An 18,286-nucleotide genomic window follows, 5' to 3' on the forward strand; every position below is an offset into this window, starting at 1 on the left:
AACTCCGTCTCAAAAACAACAAACAAACAAACAAAAAAACCACAATAACAAAACAAATAAAAAAAATAGCAGGGCATGGTGGGGTGGACGCCTATAATCTCAGCTACTGGGAAGGCTGAGGCAGGAGAATCACTTGAACCGGGGAGGGGGAGGTTGCAGTGAGCTGAGATCGCGGCCACTGCACTCCAGCCTGGGCGACAGAGTGAGGCTCTGTCTTAAAAACAAACAAACAAACAAACAAACAAGGGAATAACACCAGGGCCTACTTGAGGCTGGACCTACTGGAGGGTGGAAGGTGCGAGAAGGGTGAGGATCGGAAAAACTACCTTTTGAGTACTATGCTTATTACCTGGGGAGGAAACAATCTGTATCCAAATCCCTTGCAACATGTAATTTACCTATATAATAAACCTGCACATGTACCCCTGAACCCAAAATAAAAGTTAAAAAAATAATAAAAATAAAGTGAAGCCCCACCGGGGCGAGCAAGAAATCTGGGAGCTCAGGCATTTTCCTGGAGGTGGCTGGGTGGGCGGTGGGAGTGGACGGAGCTGGGCAGTGACTGCTGCCAAGGCAGGGACTGGCGCGAGGGACGGGGGTGGGGGGCTGGGCAGGCATTGGTGTCGCCTCGCAGCAACAGTTGGGTGGCTTCCAGCTTATACCAGGAGTCTTCTCCTCACCCGCATATCGCAGGGCTAGGATGTGATGTCGTGGCTGCCAAATCCTCCGAGGCAACTCCTGCCTGGGTCGGCCTCCCATAGGACAGGCCTGAGAACCCGGGGCGCAGGCTTCGGCCGCGAGGACAACTTCCCCCGCCCGCGGACTCAGCCTTCCGGAATCACCGGGGTTCGCGGAGAAGAAGGAAAGGTGTTTGGCCTGTCAAGGCCGCCGTAGCGAGGGGGCGGGGCCCGGAAGAGCAGGATGGCGGCGCGGGACAGTGATAGCGACGAGGATCTGGTCAGCTATGGGACCGGGCTGGAGCCTCTGGAAGAAGGTGCGGGGCGCATGGGCCGGCGGAGCCTATGGAAAACAGGCCAAGGGCCCAGGATTCGGGCCACAAAAGCACAAATCGGTGCTGGACCGTTGTTAGATCGTTCCCAGCGCTGGGAACACGGCGGCGAGGGAGGTGTTCGCCGCGCTCTCGGGGTGCTCACCTTCTGCAGCGGCAGAGAGAGACTTTCAGGGATGGGAGACACAAGCGTGGCCGAACAAGGGGGCGGCGGGATAGAAACAAGAAAATGACGGAATAGCTGGTGTGAGAGCGGGGGTTGCTTAGGCAGTGTCTTCCCCAAGAGAGTACGTTTGAGCTCAGACTTGGAACCAAGGAAGAAAACAACCATGGGCAAATCTGGAGGGAAAGCATTTCAGGCAGAAGGAACATAAAGTGCAAAGGCCCTGAAGTGGGAGCCAGTTTAGGAAATTGAGGGGCAGGCAGGACGGGTGTGGTTGCAGCAGACGACAGCGGGGGAGACAGGTAGAAGAGGATGTCAGAGGGGCTGGCAGGGGCTGGATCTTACTTGGTAGGGTAAAGAGTTTGGATCTTGTACTAAGTGCAGGATTAGGGTTAGGGTCATGGGAAATTACACAGAGAGGGATATATCTATATCTATATCTATATCTATATATTTGATTTTTAGAGACAGGGTTTTGCTCTGTTTCCCAGGCTGGTCTTGAACTCCTGACCTCAAGTGATCCTCTCACCTCTTGCCTCCCAAAGTGCTGAGATTACAGGCGTGAGCCACTGTGCTCGGCCAATTTTTAGTATTATTCTATCTTTGATGTTGAGAATACACTGTTTGGGGATGGGTAAGAGTGAAGCAGGGAGATTAGCAAAAACAGGTCAGGAGACGATGGTGGCATGGACGGGACAGTTAGCAGTGGCGGTGGTGTGTAGTGGTCTGGGTGGAGATATATTTTGAAAGCAAAGCTGACCATATTTGCTGGTGGAATGTGGGGGTGAGGGGCAAGATGAATCAAGGTTCTCTCCTGTGTTTCTGGTCTGTTCCACTTAATGACTTGACTTGTTCAGCAAAGTATGTATTGAGTGTCCAGTAAGGGCTGTTGGCTGTGCTAGCCCTGTGGGGAAGGCAGAGGAAGAATGGTGGAATTATTGGGCCACAATTTATTTGCAGACCTCCTGTTGGTGGGGGTCCCCTCCCTTTTCTCACCCTGACCACATCCTGCCAGGTTGATTGTGCTTCTGGGATATCTCCACTTATGCCCCTTTTATTTCCTACAAACAGTTCTGGTGGAAACTTCTGCTGGATACTGGCCCTACTTCTACCCTCGGCTTACAAAAGGTTGAGAAAGGGGCCAGGCACAGTAGTTCACACCTGTAATCCTAGCACTTTGGGAGGCTGAGGTGAGAGGATTGCTTCAAGTCAGGAGTTTGAGACCAGCCTGGGCACTATAGTGAGACTCTGTAACAAACAAACAAACGGCTGAGAAAGGCTAGTCTGAATGCTTTTTATGTGTATAAAGTCAGCTGTTGCATTTCCTTAAGACATCTCTGTATCCCAAGTTCTTTTTTTGTAGAGACAGGGTCTTGCTGTTTTGACCACGCGGGTTTCAAACTCTTTTTTTTTTTTTTTTTTTTTTTTTTTTTGAGACGGAGTCTCGCTCTGTCGCCCAGGCTGGAGTGCAGTGGCCGGATCTCAGCTCACTGCAAGCTCCGCCTCCCGGGTTTACGCCATTCTCCTGCCTCAGCCTCCTGAGTAGCTGGGACTACAGGCGCCCGCCACCTCGCCCGGCTAGTTTTTTGTATTTTTTAGTAGAGACGGGGTTTCACCATGTTAGCCAGGATGGTCTCGATCTCCTGACCTCGTGATCCGCCCGTCTCGGCCTCCCAAAGTGCTGGGATTACAGGCTTGAGCCACCGCGCCCGGCCGCGGGTTTCAAACTCTTGACCTCAAGTGATGCTCTCACTTTGGCTTCCCAAAGTGCTGGATTACATGCGTTAGCCACAGTGCCCAACATTTTTTATTTTAAAAATGGAGACGAGGCCGGGTGTATGGTGGCTCACGCCTGTAATCCCAGCACTTTGGGAGGCTGAGGCAGGCAGATCATGAGATCAGGAGATCGAGACCATCCTGGCTAACACGGTGAAACCCCGTCTCTATTAAAATTACAAAAATAAAATTAGCTGGGCCTGGTGGCGGGCGCCTGTAGTCCTAGCTACTTGGGAGGCAGAGGCAGGAGAATGACATGAGACTGGAAGGAGGAGGCTGCAGTGAGCCAAGGTGGCGCCACTGCACTCCAGCCTGTGCGACAGAGTGAGACTGTCTCAAAAAAAAAAAAAAAAAACATTATTGAGACGGGATCTTTCTATGTTGCTTAGGCTGGTCTTGAACTCCTGGCCTCAAGTGGTCTTCCCAGCTCAGCTTCTTAAAGAGTTGGAATTACAGGCATGATTCTCCATGCCCGGCCCCAACCATGTTTGTTTGTTTGTTTGTTTGTGACAAGAGTCTTGCTCTGTTGCCCAGGCTGGAGTGCAGTGGCACAATCTCGGCTCACTGCAACCTCTGCCTTCCAGGTTCAAACGATTCTCCTGCCTCAGCCTCCCAAGTAGCTGGGATTATAGGCGCAAGCCACTACGCCCAGCTAATTTTTGTATTTTTAGTAGAGATGGGGTTTCGCCATGTTGGCCAGGCTGGCCTTGAACTCCTGAACTCAAGCAATCCATCCGCCTTCACCTCCCAAAGTGCTGGAATTACAGGTGTGAGCCATTGTGCCTGGCCCCCAACCTTGCTTCTGAAGTAGAAGGAAAGGACATTGAATTTGTAGACTTTGTTTTTTTTGGACTAAAAACATCCTTTAACTTCTCAGTAATACAAGTTTTGAGGATTGATTCATTGTCTTCTAAGCACTTTTTTTTGAGATGGAGTTTCATTCTTGTTACCTAGGCTGGCATGTAATGGCATGATCTCAGCTCACTACAACCTCTGCCTCCCAGGTTCAAGGGATTCTCCAGCCTCAGCCTCCCGAGAAGCTGGGATTATAGGTGCTTGCCACCACATCCGGCTAATTTTTATATCTTTAGTAGACACAGGGTTTCACCATGTTGGCCAGGCTGGACTCGAACTCGTGACTTCAGGTGATCTGCCTGCCTCGGCTTCCCAAAGTGCTGGGATTACAGGCATGAGCCACCGTGCCCAGCCAGTTTTCTAAGCACTTTGAAGTTTAAATGCACTCTGTATTTTACAATATAACACACTAGACTGATAATTATTTTTACTCCCTGCTTTGAAGTTTTAGTGACAGGTTAGACAGGCATTGGTAGAGGAGAACTCTATTTTAAAGTTGCTGGCCCTGACAGAAAGGTTTATTAGTAAGAGTTAGCCAGGGAGCCTAGTGACTATGGCTGAACTTTATAGACAAATAGGCCTTCTAATCTGGAAGGAAGGGCACCAGATACTTACCTATTCTTTCCTTAGACATTTCCACTTGGTTCTAGAATTCTTATCTACAGCTCATTCTATACCCAGATTAACTTTAGGGACAATTTTCTCCTCCTTGATGCTGTGATTCTCATACTTAAAGCCAACCGTGGCTTCCTTCGCCCCCAGGACATACCATAAACCCTGCAGCACCACATTCAAGGCCCCCTGCACTGTCCGCCTTTCTGGTTCCATCTTCCACTTATTCCCTGGCCTCCCGTTAGACTGGACCACTTTCTCAATACATCTGACCTTGCCCTTTTTTTTTTTTTTTTTTTTGAGATGGAGTCTTGCTCTGTCGCCCGGGCTGGAGTGTAATGGTGCGATCTCGGCTCACTGCAACCTCCACCTCCCAGGTTCAAGCGATTCTCCTGCTTCAGCCTCCTGAGTAGATGAGCTTACAGGTGCGTGCCACCACGCCTGGCTAATTTTTGTATTTTTAGTAGAGGCGGGGTTTCACCATGTTGGCCAGGCTGATCTTGAACTCCTGACCTCAGGTGATCCGCCCGCCTTGGCCTCCCAAAGTGCTGGAATTACAGGCGTGAGCCACTGTGCACGGCGACCTTGCCCTTTTATCCCTCCTTCTGTTTACTGATGGGAGTCAGTGCCTTTGTCAAAATTCTGCTCACTGCTAACGGTGGCTGATGTTGCAGACCTTCTCATTGTCAGAAGTGCTCCAGTACATGCAGGTCTCCTCTTATGGGCTCTGAGTGTCCTGAGAACAGGAGCAGAGTTTTGTTCAGTTTTCTACACCCTGGGTCTAGAAGGGCTGCTTGCATGGCAAGGCCCTCATCAACTTTTTGTTTTTGAGACAGAGTCTTGCTTTATCCCCCAGGCTGGAGTACAGTGGCATGATTATGGCTCACTGCCGCCTTGGCCTCCTGGGCTCAAGGGATCCTCCCAGCTCAGCACCCCTCAGCCCCCAGTAACCAGGACTACAGGCGCATACCACCATGCCGGGCTAATTTTAAAAATTGTGTCACTGTGTTGCCCAGGCTGGTGTCAAACCACTGCTTCTAATGACTCGAACCACGCCTACCTGCGCCTCTCCAAGTGCTGGGATTACAGGTGTGAGCCACCGCACCCGACTCCCCTGCCCTTAAAAAAAAAATCTAACCATTAGCCAGCCAGGGGCTCGTTGAACTTTTGGTCAGGGAGTGAGAGGGAGGAACAGTATAGGAGGCATCTCTGGCTTGGAGACAGAGTTGAGAGCTGGTTTCACCTTTGTGCTTATGAGCTGTGAGTCTCAGGGAAATTACTCAATCAGTATCCTTATCAGGGTATGATAAATGAGATAATATGTACTAAAGGAAGGAATGAGTTGTCATTAGTAGCAGTAATTAGGACATGGCCTGGCTAAAATGCCACCCACCTCCTTTCTGGAGTTTTTCCGTCATTGGTTAGAGGTGGTGCCTTCTCCTTAGGAGACCTGTGGGAGCCCGTTGGCCACATTGCTTGGCCCTCATCCTCTGCCGCCACAGGCTGCACTCAGTTGTCTGCAGATCTTGTCTCCCCTTCGAGATCAGAAGCACTTCGACAATAGCACCAAGCACTGGCAACACCTGCTCCCTCTTACTGTAGCCGAGTGGGACAGTTGGCAATGCCTGGAGACCTTTTTGGCTGTCGTGCCTGTGGGGCATAAGCTGCTGCTGTAGGCCCAGAATGGTTCTGAGCATCCTGCAGTGCACAGAATATTCCCCTGAAACAAAGAATTCTCCAGCACAAAATATGCTGAGATTGAGAAGCTCTGCCATAGCCAAGAATAATGCCAAGTGCACATAGAGTAACGTGGTGTGTGTACTGCATTTCCATGAAATGGTGAACATCTTGGGCTGTGGGACCCAAGTTATAATTTAGTCCTTTAGAGGGAAAAGATATTGTAGCTGATATTAACTGATTTTAACTGATGTTAACTGATTTTCCCCATGGTCAGGGACTGTGCTCAGCTGTTTACATATGATATTTAATCCTCGTTACCACCCTACAAAGATGGGCTTCTTTACTACCCTGATTTTACAGTTGTGGAGGCTGAGGCTTAGAGCCATGAAGTAACTTGTTCAGGATGACAAATCTTTTTTTTTTGTTTTTTTGTTTGAGGCAGAATCTGACTCTGTCGCCCAGGCTGGAGTGCAATGGCATGATCTTGGCTCACTGCAACCTCCTCCTAGGTTCAAGCGATTCTCCTGCCTCAGCCTCCCAAGTAGCTGGGATTACAGGTGCCTGCCACCATGCCTGGCTAATATTTTATATCTTAGTAGAGACGGGGTTTCACCCTGTTGGCCAGGCTGTTCTGAAACTTCTGACCTCAGGTGATCCGCCCACCTCAGCATCTCAAAGTGCTGGGATTACAGGCATGAGTCACTGCGCCCAGCTGATGACAAATCTTAACAAGCAGTAGAAGAGGATTTGAATTCAGATCTCTAGGTCTTTAAACCTGGGCTCTTGGCTGGGCGTGGTTGCTCACACCTGTAATCCCAGCTACGTGGGAGGCTGAGGCAGGAGAATCACTTGAGCCCAGGAGGCAGAGGTTGCAGTGAGCCGAGGTCATGCCACTGCACTCCAGCCTGGGCGACAGAGACTGCATCTCAGATAAAATAAAATAAAGTATTTCTTGTGTCTCCCTCTTCTTGCTAAGTACTTTACAGGCATTTAATTTGCATAACAACTCTATGAAATAGCTGTTACCATTAATGCCATTTATATTTTACAGATAAGTAAATTGAGGCATAGAGAGTCAAGGCTGACCAAAGTCCAGTGCCAGTAAAGGGAGCTGGCTTGAAACTCCAGAGCACTGTGACTCTCACCCCTTAACTCATACCCTTAACTACTGTATAACCTACTTCCTCTTGGGAACCTTTGAAAATAACTTGTTTTTTTGTTTTTTGTTTTTTTTAAATTAAATTCAGGAGTTTGAATTGCAGTTGATAAAATGAGGCAGTAATTTGTGCCATAGTACCTGGGACTTTAAACCTAAGGAATTGTTTGGCTAGGCCTAAAATAGGTTAAATTCCCTTGCTTGTGTGATGTCACAACCCAGCCCTTTCAACAAAGTAGGAAAAGGAATAGGTTTAAAGAACACTGGAATCAGGACATGCACAGAAATTAAGGAAACTCTTAGGAGTTGGGGAAAAGGGGCAATACCAAAAAAAAAAAAAAAAAATTCCGGATCCAGGGATGGTGTGAAGTTCTAGAAGAGGTATGGAAGTGTTTCTCTCCTTGCCATGTGCCACCCCAGCTTCTGCGCCCTTCATTTGAAGCCAGGAGATTTCAATTTCATCTGTCTGAACTCTCCTGACAATATAATTGTTTTTGTTTTTTAGGAGACAGTCTCGCTCTGTCTCCCAGACTGGAGTGCAGTGGCGTGATTTCGGCTCACTGCAACCTCCACCTCCTGGGTTCAAGTGATTCCCCTGCCTCAGCCTCCTGAGTAGCTGGGATTACTGGTGTCCGCCACTACACCTGATTAATTTTTGTATCTGTTAGTAGAGCTGGGATTTTGCCATGTTGACCAGGTTTTGTAATGGAATTTAGTGGGAAAAGCAGGCAATCATTCTAACATAAGCTTATAAAATATATTGTTTTTTAGGCTGTATAAAGTAGTAAAGTCTAGGAATAACAATTTAAATGGTTATATTTGAAGTTAGAAGTAAACAATTTATTATGTTAAAAAGTGACATTTTCCCTAAATTAGAACCGACCATTTCCTTCTCTCTTTTTCATTTAAAAAACTTTTTTTTTTTTTTTTTAGGTGAAAGACCAAAGAAACCAATCCCCCTTCAGGATCAGACTGTCAGAGATGAAAAAGGAAGGTATAAACGATTCCACGGGGCCTTTAGCGGTGGTTTCTCTGCTGGATACTTCAATACTGTTGGCTCAAAAGAAGGTATGATTTTCCTAATTATAGCTATTATACCATTAAAGCAAATGATTGAAATATTGATTCTCTCTCACTCTTCCTTTTTTTATTTTAATTTTAATTTTTAATTTTAATTTTTATTTTAAATTTTTATTTATTTATTTTTTTTGAGACGGAGTCTCGCTCTGTCACCCAGGCTGGGGTGCAGTGGCCGGATCTCAGCTCACTGCAAGCTCCGCCTCCTGGGTTTATGCCATTCTCCTGCCTCAGCCTCCCGAGTAGCTGGGACTACAGGTGCCTGCCACCATGCCTGGCGAATTTTTTCGTGTTTTTTTTTTTTTTTTTTTTTGAGACGGAGTCTTGCTCTGTCGCCCAGGCTGGAGTGCTGTGGCCGGATCTCAGCTCACTGTAAGCTCTGCCTCCCGTGTTCACGCCATTCTCCTGCTTCAGCCTCCCGAGTAGCTGGGACTACAGGTGCCCGCCACCATGCCCAGCTAGTTTTTTGTATTTTTTAGTAGAGATGGGGTTTCATCGTGTTAGCCAGGATGGTCTTGATCTCCTGACCTCATGATCTGCCTGTCTTGGCCTCCCAAAGTGCTGGGATTACAGGCTTAAGCCACCGCGCCCGGCCATTTTTTTGTATTTTTAGTAGAGACGGGGTTTCACTGTATTAGCCAGGATGGTCTCGATCTTCTGACCTCGTGATCTGCCCACCTCGGCCTCCCGAAGTGCTGAGATTATAGGCTTGAACCACCCCACCCGGCAGCCTTTTTTTTTTTTTTTTGAGATGGAGTCTCGCTGTGTCGCCCAGGCTGGAGTGCTGTGGTGTGATCTTGGCTCACTGCAACCTCCACCTCCTGGGTTAAGCGATTCTCCTGCCTCAGCCTCCCAGTTAGCTGGGATTATAGGCACGTGCCGCTACGCCTGGCTAATTTTTTAAAAAATATTTTTAGTAGAGACTGGAGTTTCACCATGTTGGCCAGGCTGGTCTCAAACTCCTGACCTTGAGTGATCTGCCCATCTTGGCCTCCAAAAGTGCTGGGATTACAGATGTGAGCCACTGCACCTGGCCACCCTTGATTTTTTTTTTTTTTTTTTTTTTTTGAGATGGAGTCTCGCTCTGTTGCCCAGGCTGGAGTGCAGTGGTGCGATCTTGGCTCACTGTAACCTCCGCCTTCCAGGTTCAAGCGATTCTCCTGTCTCAGCCTCCCGAGTAGGTGGAATTACAGGCGCCCACCACCACGTCCAGCTAATTTTTTGTATTTTTAGTAGAGACAGGGTTTCACTATGTTGGCCAGTGTGGTCTCTTAACTCCTGGCCTCAAGTGATCCGCCTATCTTGGCCTCCCGAAGTGCTAGGATTACAGGTGTGAGCCACTGAGCTCAGCTTTCTCTGAACATACACTGTAACCTTTTGTGTTCTTTGGATGTTTGGATGTTTCCAGAGTCAACTTGTGTCTTGTTCATTGATTGCAGTCTGATGGTGAAAGAGTTTTCCTCCACTTTGTAAAAAATGCGTACCTTGCCGGGCGCGGTGGCTCAAGCCTGTAATCCCAGCACTTTGGGAGGCCGAGACGGGCGGATCACGAGGTCAGGAGATCGAGACCATCCTGGCTAACACGGTGAAACCCCGCCTCTACTAAAAATACAAAAACTAGCCGGGCGAGGTGGCGGGCGCCTGTAGTCCCAGCTACTCGGGAGGCTGAGGCAGGAGAATGGCATAAACCCGGGAGGCAGAGCTTGCAGTGAGCTGAGATCCGGCCACTGCACTCCAGTCCAGGCGACAGAGCGAGACTCCGCCTCAAAAAAAAAAAAAAAAAAGTACCTTCTAATCAGATGATTAAATGATGATAATGACTTCCGTTTTATTGTAAGGTGATAAATGTTTCCGAGTATTTGCCATTCACAATATACTCTTAGAGTCTTTCAGTTAATCATTGACTGTGTCTCGTGACTGAGTGAGTGAGGAGGGCAGGTGTCACAGGGATCTTGCAGATGAGGCCACCAAGGGTCAGAGAGGTTAAGGAGCCAGCATGGCGTTAGTGCTGAGGGAAGAGTCACCAGGTGTCCTCTTCAGACATTGGGGACCACAGCAAGACTGGCTCCTCGGTGCTCTCTACCTGGGGAAAAATCAGTTAAATCTTTTATGTTATGTACTTTTATAAATGCCAAGTTGTTTAAAGTATTGTATGTTTTAAGATGTATTAATCTAGAAGCATTTTTTTGAACTGGAAGAAGTGGCTTTCTATATCTCAGTTATGGATGGAAGATGAACTGATATTATATGTGCTGCTGAAGTGAGCACGGAAGATGAACTGATTAACTCACATAGCAATTATCAAGAAAAAGATGGGATAGATCTTTTATAATTTTTTTTTTTTTTCCCTGAGATGAGTCTCGCTCTCTCGCCCAGGCTGTAGTGCAGTGGTGCGACCTCGGCTCACTTCAGCTTCCGCCTCCTGGGTTCAAGCGATTGTCCTGCCTCAGCCTCCTGAGTAGCTGGGACTACAGGCGCCCGCCACCATGCCCGGCTGATTTTTGTATTTTAGTAGAGGTTTCACCATGTTGGTCAGGCTAGTGTAGAACTCCTGACCTCAAGTGATCCACCTGCCTTGGCCTCCCCAAGTGCTGGGATTACAGGCATGAGCCACCGTGCCCAGCCCTACCATTTTATTTAATTAATTAATTTATTTTTTGAGACAGGGTCTCACTCTGTTGCTCAGGCTTTAGTGCAGTGGTGTGCCTACTGAGAGTAGACCTTCCCCAGATGCCTCAGCTCACAAGAGCCTTGGAGAGAATCAGGAAGGAGATGCATCCCTCTTAGAGAAAACTAAACAACTTTATGGCAGAGGTTACAGACATATGTGACCTCCAGGGCGTTCCCTGTTTGTAGACATGGCAGATGCTCAGTGACCATGGTCAGGGAACAAAGCCATTAATTATAGGATTCCAGTGTCTGATGGAACTGGGGGCCTGGCACAGCCATTGCCCTTGGACCAGCCAGATTGAGTACCAGGGTACCCTGACTGGATTCCTTCTGTGACTCTCTCTCTTTTTTTTTTTTTTTTTTTGTTGAGACAGAGTCTCGCTCTGTCGCCCAGGCTGGAGTGCAGTGGCCAGATCTCAGCTCACTGCAAGCTCCGCCTCCCGGGTTTACGCCATTCTCCTGCCTCAGCCTCCCAAGTAGCTGGGACTACAGGTGCCCGCCACCTCGCCCGGCTAGTTTTTTGTATTTTTTTGTAGAGATGGGGGTTTCACCGAGTTAGCCAGGATGATCTCGATCTCCTGACCTCGTGATCCGCCCGTCTTGGCCTCCAAAGTGCTGGGATTACAGGCTTGAGCCACCACGCCCGGCCTCTGTGACTCTCTCTTTATCCATTGTGACTGATTAAAACACCCTGACATCAAATCTTGACACTTGATCTTAGCCAAAAGGCTGCGAAGCGATGACATCATTTCTTTTTTTTTTTTGAGACGGAGTCTTGCTCTGTCACCCGGGCTGGAGTGCAGTGGCCGGATCTCAGCTCACTGCAAGCTCCGCCTCCCAGGTTCACGCCATTCTCCTGCCTCAGCCTCCCGACTAGCTGGGACTACAGGCGCCCGCCACCTCGCCCGGCTAGTTTTTTGTATTTTTAGTAGAGACAGGGTTTCACCGTGTTAGCCAGGATGGTCTCAATCTCCTGACCTCGTGATCCGCCCGTCTCGGCCTCCCAAAGTGCTGGGATTACAGGCTTGAGCCACCGCGCCCGGCCTGACATCATTTCTTTAGAAAAGTTAATATGCCAATGGAGATTGCTGGTCTCAGGTCCTGCATTTTAAGGTGACCTTGCAGCTATCTGCTTAGATCTGCTTGTGTTCATTTCACAGTTTAACTTTCAATGTGTAATTCTATTTCTCTTGGTTTCACTTTCTTATGGGGAAACCTTAATGGATCCACTAAGTTTTGCATCAGGGGATACAGGGATTCGTAAGAAATTTATGTGGAATAATTATGTCTATGTAAGCAGTGAGATGGGAAGTACCTAAGAGTTTGTAGTTATTGGGAGTTTCAAGTCCATACGTATTATGTAATCACTTATTGATAGACCCAAATACTCTCTAGGATTGTAAAGCTCTAGACTCTTTTTTTTTCAGGATGGACACCCTCTACCTTTGTGTCTTCACGACAGAACAGAGCAGACAAATCTGTTCTTGGTCCTGAAGATTTTATGGATGAAGAGGTGGGTGTGCAAAACTTTCATTGCCAATTTGCTGGTGGGAAAGGTCTAGTTCGTTGCTGTAAGTGCCTCCTCTCTCCCCAGAAGGTCCGATGTACAATTTCCTCTTTGTTTGTAAGGCTTAATCTTTTAGGTATTTGATGTACAGTGTCCTGTACATCAGTAGAGTCTTGTTCATTGGAGGAGCATTTTATACTGGGGCCAGTTTCTAAAATCAAGAGTGTAAGGGGAAAGTCACATACAGGCAATTTACTGGAAAAGCCTCCATTACCTCAAAAGCTCAGTATCCATGGTGCTGGGTCTGCAGCTTTCCACAGTAACTCTCAGGCACACTACAGTAAAGAACCATGAGTGACTGCACTAAAATTAAACTTCTGCTCCCTTAAAATCTGGTCGTGGATTCACTCATGATAAAGATTAAATAGGGAGGGAGAGCATCAGGAAGAATAGCTAATGCATGCTGGGCTTATGACCTAAGTGATGGGTTGATCTGTGCAGCAAACCACCATGGCACACATTTACCTGTGTAACAAACCTGCACATCCTGTGCATGTACCCTGGAACTTAAACTAAAAATTGAAGAAAAAAAGATTAAATAAAACATTTGTATCAGCATGCGTTAGGCTGCAGGTTAGAGGGAAGGAAGTCTCCGTCCTTTTTTGAGTAGCATCATCTAGAAGGAAACATATGTAGCAAGAAGTCTAGATATGCTGAGACCCCAGGCTCTCTCTTCTCAGTCTTCTGGCAGCTTGTCCTTATACTACCTCTCCTCATGATTGCAAGATGGCTGTAGTAGTTCCAGGTAGCACATCCAGGATGATGTTGCCCAAGAGAAGAACTTCCTTTTGGTCCCTTTTCTGTTTTTTTTCCTGAGACGGAGTCTCGCTCTGTTGCCCAGGCTGGAGTGCAGTGGCACTATCTCGGCTCACTGCAACCTCCGCCTTCCAGGTTCAAGTGATTCTCCTGCCTCAGCCTCCCAAGTAGCTAGGATTACAGGTGCACGCACCACCATGCCCAGCTAATTTTTGTATTTTTAGTAGAGATGGGGTTTCACCATGTTGGCCAGGCTGGTCTTGGACTCCTGACCTCAGGTGATCCACCCACCTCGGCCTCCCAAAGTGCTGGGATTACAGGTCTGCAACTGGCAGTCTCTTTTCTTAAAAGCAAAGTAGGCCGGGCGTGGTGGCTCCCGCCTGTAATCCCAGCACTTTGGGAGGCCGAGGCGGGTGGATCACGAGGTCAGGAGATCGAGACCATCCTGGGTAACACGATGAAACCCCGTCTCTACCGAAAATACAAAAAATTAGCCGGGCATGGTGGTGGGCGCCTGTACCCAGCTACTCCGGAGGCTGAGGCAGGAGAATGGCGTGAACCCGGGAGGTGGAGCTTGTAGTGAGCCGAGATCGTGTCACTGCACTCCAGCCTGGGCGACAGAGCGAGACTCTGTCTCAAAAAAAAAAAAAAAGTAGCCTTTCATATAAGTCCTACCATGAATTTTCTCTACATTTGCTTGCACAAATTGTTTTACATGCCCATTCCTAATGCAGTCCCTGGCAAGGAAAATGGAATCAAAAAGACTGACTTAGATAAGACACAAAGCCCCACTTCCTAATCCTGCCTCCCCAACACTGGGAGTACCACTCCTGCAGTGTGTGGTGGTGCAGAGGAAGGCAGGTACCTAGACAACATCAGGACTCTGCAAGGAAAGAGGAAGCATGATAATGGTTGGACAGGTAGCCAGCAACATCTGCTCCAGTAAAGGCAAAGGCACCTGACTCTAGGCCTGGCCCTCACACTTGTGAATGCTTGCTGGCTGGGACTCCAAGCTTTGTCCCCTGCACGCTGACCTTTGAGACACTGTTGAGAAGAACACGGCCCTTACTTCCTGTCTTCCCGGCTTGGTCATGCTCAGGGTGGCCCTGATGAGTAGTGACTCTCATGCCCTCCTGACCTTGGCCACTGACTTTACCATGTATGAGGATGAGCTTCTAAAGTCAGTGTGAGGCTGGCACGGTGACTCATGCCTGTAATCCCAGCACTTTGGGAGGCTGAGGCCAGTGGATCTCCTGAGGTCAGGAGTTCGAGACCAGCCTGACCAACATAGTGAAACCTCATCTCTACTAAAAACACAAAAAATCAGCTGGGCGTGGTGGTGTGTGCCTGTAATCCCAGCTACTTGGGAGGCTGAGGCAGGAGAATCACTAGAACCTGGGAGGCGGAGGTTGCAGTGAGCCCAGATTGCGCCATTACACTCCAGCCTGGGCAACAAGAAAGAAGCTCCATCTCAAAAAAAATAAGAAATAAAAAATACAGTCTGTGTGTACGTCTGTCACTCTGCTGATCCTGACCTAAATTTTGTAGTTTTAACTTTTTTTTTTAAACAGAAATCAAACTATGTGATGTATTGTGTATAGTCACTTTCCAAATATATAATTCTGTTTGAATTTTTTGAAGGATCTTAGTGAATTTGGGATAGCACCCAAAGCGATCGTCACCACAGACGATTTTGCCTCCAAAACCAAAGACAGAATACGAGAAAAGGCCAGGCAGTTGGCTGCTGCCACTGCCCCTATTCCTGGAGCCACCCTCCTTGATGACCTCATAACGCCAGCAAAGTAAGCATTTCCTTCTGACTGTTGTGATCTTAGCACCGGTGTTTCGCATGTGTATGATTCTCTTGCTGAGGGATAGTTTGTTTGCAAGTAAGACAAGCCTTCTTAGGCTCAGAGTCTAAGTGAAAAAAGGAATATTGCCTAAAGGATCTTGCACTGTCACTGCACTGAGAGATCAAGAACACCAGCCACTAGCTGTGCTGCTGGGGCTCGCGGAGGCTGGAGAGCTGTTAGGAATTGCAGTGACTTCTCACACCATCCCTCCAGACCTTATAGCCTCGCTTCTGCCTGCCTCCTTCTACCCTCACTTCCTGTGTTTCTCCTTATTGTGCTCCTGGGCTTGTGGCCTGATATGACAGTCTTAGACCTTCAGGGATTCCCAGGCCACATGCTTGGCAAGGACTGTCTAGAGTCCCTGTGATCCCATTCTAAAGGCCCAGGAGAGAGGTCATCTGATTGACTTCCCAGTTCAGGCGTGCACCCCACTGCAGCCTGCTGTGGCTGGAATGACAACGTCACGCCAGTTGTAATGTGGGTGAGGGCAAGGGCCCAAGCAAGACAGGCCTAGAAACTGAGCAGGAACTCAGAAGCCACTTATTTCATACTCTTTGTTAATGTTATTTTGAAAAGTTCATTTTCAATGCCTTGCTATCCTAGATTATCTGTTGGTTTCGAATTGCTAAGAAAAATGGGTTGGAAAGAAGGACAAGGAGTTGGTCCTCGAGTAAAGAGACGGCCACGCCGACAGAAACCTGGTGTGTATGTTAATTGATTAACTGGTATCACTGCTGCAGTGTACTTTTTTTTTTTCTTCTTTTGAGACAGGGTCTTGCTCTGTCACCCAGGCTGGAGTGCAGTGGTGTGATCCCAGCACACTGCAGCCTCGACCTCCTGGGCTTAAGTGATGCTTCCACGTCAGCCCCCACAAGTAGCTGGGACCACAGGCATGTGCCACTCTGCCAGGCTAATTTTTTTTTTTTGTCTTTTTTTTTTTTTTTTCCTTTTTGTGGAGAACAGGGTCTCTCTATATTACCCAGGTAGGTCTCGAACTCCTGGGCTCAAGCTATCCTCCCGCCTCTGCCTCCCTGAGAGCTGGGATTACAGGCGTGAGCCACCGCGCCTGGCTAATTTTTTGTAGAGACAGGGGTTTGCCGTGTTGCCCAGGCTGGTCCCAAACACCTGCGCTCAGGCAATCCGCTTGCCTTAGCCTCCCAAAGTGCTGGGATTATAGGTGTGAGCCACTGTGCCTGGCCAAGAGCATACTTTTTAATGGCTGCAAATTCCAATAAACAAAATAGCTGGGCCCAGTAGTATGTGCGTCTTCTAAGGCTTTTTATGTGTAACGCATGACAGCTTCCAGAAAGGCTGTGTTAGTTTATGCTTCTGCCAGCAGCATGTGAGAGTTCATGTTTCCTACCCTCCCCTAAACTGTCACAGTTTAACATTATTACTTGTTACTTATTTCTTGCCCTAAGTCTCCCCAGCCAGACTGTAAGTGACTTTTTGAGGGCAACAGTCATTTCTTTTGGGTTCTTTATGACGTGGAGCAGTCATTGAGCACACTACTGCTAGGTAGGGCCAGTGCTGGTAGAAAGTGATTCCTGGCTGGGTGCAGTGACTCACACCCATAATCCTAGCACTTTGGGATGCTGAGGTGAGAGGCTCTTTGAGCCCAGGTGTTTGAGATCAGCCTGGGCAACATGGTGAAACCCTGCCTCTACCAAATAACAAAAATTATTCAGGCGTGGTGGAGTGCACCTGTAGTCCCAGCTATGACTCCGGAGAGTGAGGTGGGAGGATGGCTTTAGTCCAGAAGGTTGAGGCTACAGTGAGCTATGGTCATGCCACCGTACTCAGCCTGGGTGACAGGGCGAGACCCTGTTTCTAAAACAATTCCCAGTGATCTGCCTCTGACTGTAATGCTGTAGCACATTTTTTTTTTTTTTTTTTTTTTTTTGAGACGGAGTCTCGCTCTGCCGCCCAGGCTGGAGTGCAGTGGCCGGGTCTCAGCTCACTGCAAGCTCCGCCTCCTGGGTTCACGCCATTCTCCTGCCTCAGCCTCCCAAGCAGCTGGGACTACAGGCGCCCGCCATGTCGCCCGGCTAGTTTTTTTTTTTGTATTTTTTAGTAGAGACGGGGTTTCACCATGTTAGCCAGGATGGTCTCGATCTCCTGACCTCGTGATCCGCCCGTCTCGGCCTCCCAAAGTGCTGGGATTACAGGCTTGAGCCACCGCGCCCGGCCTTTTTTTTTTTTTTTGAGACAGAGTCTCGCTCTGTCTCCCAGGCTGGAGCGCAGTGGCCGGATCTCAGCTCACTGCAAGCTCCGCCCCCCGGTTTACGCCATTCTCCTGCCTCAGCCTCCCGAGTAGCTGGGACTACAGGCGCCCGCCACCTCGCCCGGCTAGATTTTTGTATTTTTTAGTAGAGACGGGGTTTCACCGTGTTAGCCGGGATGGTCTCGATCTCCTGACCTCGTGATCCGCCCGTCTCGGCCTCCCAAAGTGCTGGGATTACAGGCTTGAGCCACCGCGCCCGGCCTGTAGCACATTTTATAAATTACCCATGTACCTCTGAAGAGTATCAGTGAGTTTTTTTTTTTTTTTTGAGTTGGAATTTTGCTCTTGTTGCCCAGGCTGAAGTGCAAATGCGCAATCTCGGCTCACTGCAACCTCTGCCTCCTGGGTTCAAGCGATTCTCGTGCCTCAGCCTCCAGAGTAGCTGGATTACAGGCTTGCGCCACCATGCCTGGCTGTTTTTTTTTGTATTTTTTGTAGAGACGGGGTTTCTCTATGTTGTTCAAGCTGGTCTCGAACTTCCAACCTCGTGATCAGCCTCCTCAGCCTCCCAAAGTGCTGGGATTACAGGCATGAGCCACTGCGACCAGCCATTTTTTTTTTTTTTTAATTTTTTGTGGAGGTGGAATCTCACTATGTTACCCAGGCTGGTCTTGAACTCCTAGGCTCAAGTGATCCTCCCTCAGCCTCCCAGAGTGCCGGGATTACAGGTGTGATCCACCGTGCCCGGCCTGGTCGGGGTTTTCTATTTGTAGTCACGCATGACTATTGCATTTGAAATCTCTTTTCTAGATCCTGGAGTCAAAATCTATGGCTGTGCATTACCCCCTGGAAGCTCGGAAGGATCTGAGGTATTGCACAGGCTCACTG

General features: G+C 48.4%; 1 protein-coding gene across 1 annotated transcript in view; it reads left to right on the forward strand.

Annotated features, from left to right (window-relative positions):
- The first annotated feature begins 611 nt into the window (after positions 1–611).
- Positions 612–18,286, forward strand: part of GPATCH1 (G-patch domain containing 1) — a 53,855-nt gene continuing 36,180 nt past the window's right edge. Inside the window, exons 1-6 of the mRNA XM_033225617.1 lie at positions 612–994; positions 8,185–8,319; positions 12,426–12,511; positions 14,963–15,123; positions 15,778–15,875; positions 18,209–18,267. Coding sequence (XP_033081508.1) covers positions 922–994; positions 8,185–8,319; positions 12,426–12,511; positions 14,963–15,123; positions 15,778–15,875; positions 18,209–18,267 — 612 coding nt within the window. The 5' untranslated portion in view covers positions 612–921. The remainder of the gene's footprint in view (positions 995–8,184; positions 8,320–12,425; positions 12,512–14,962; positions 15,124–15,777; positions 15,876–18,208; positions 18,268–18,286) is intronic.

Source organism: Trachypithecus francoisi, unplaced genomic scaffold (assembly GCF_009764315.1).
Source record: "Trachypithecus francoisi isolate TF-2019V2 unplaced genomic scaffold, Tfra_2.0 Lachesis_group12, whole genome shotgun sequence".
In the NCBI taxonomy this organism is placed as follows: Eukaryota; Metazoa; Chordata; class Mammalia; order Primates; family Cercopithecidae; genus Trachypithecus; species Trachypithecus francoisi.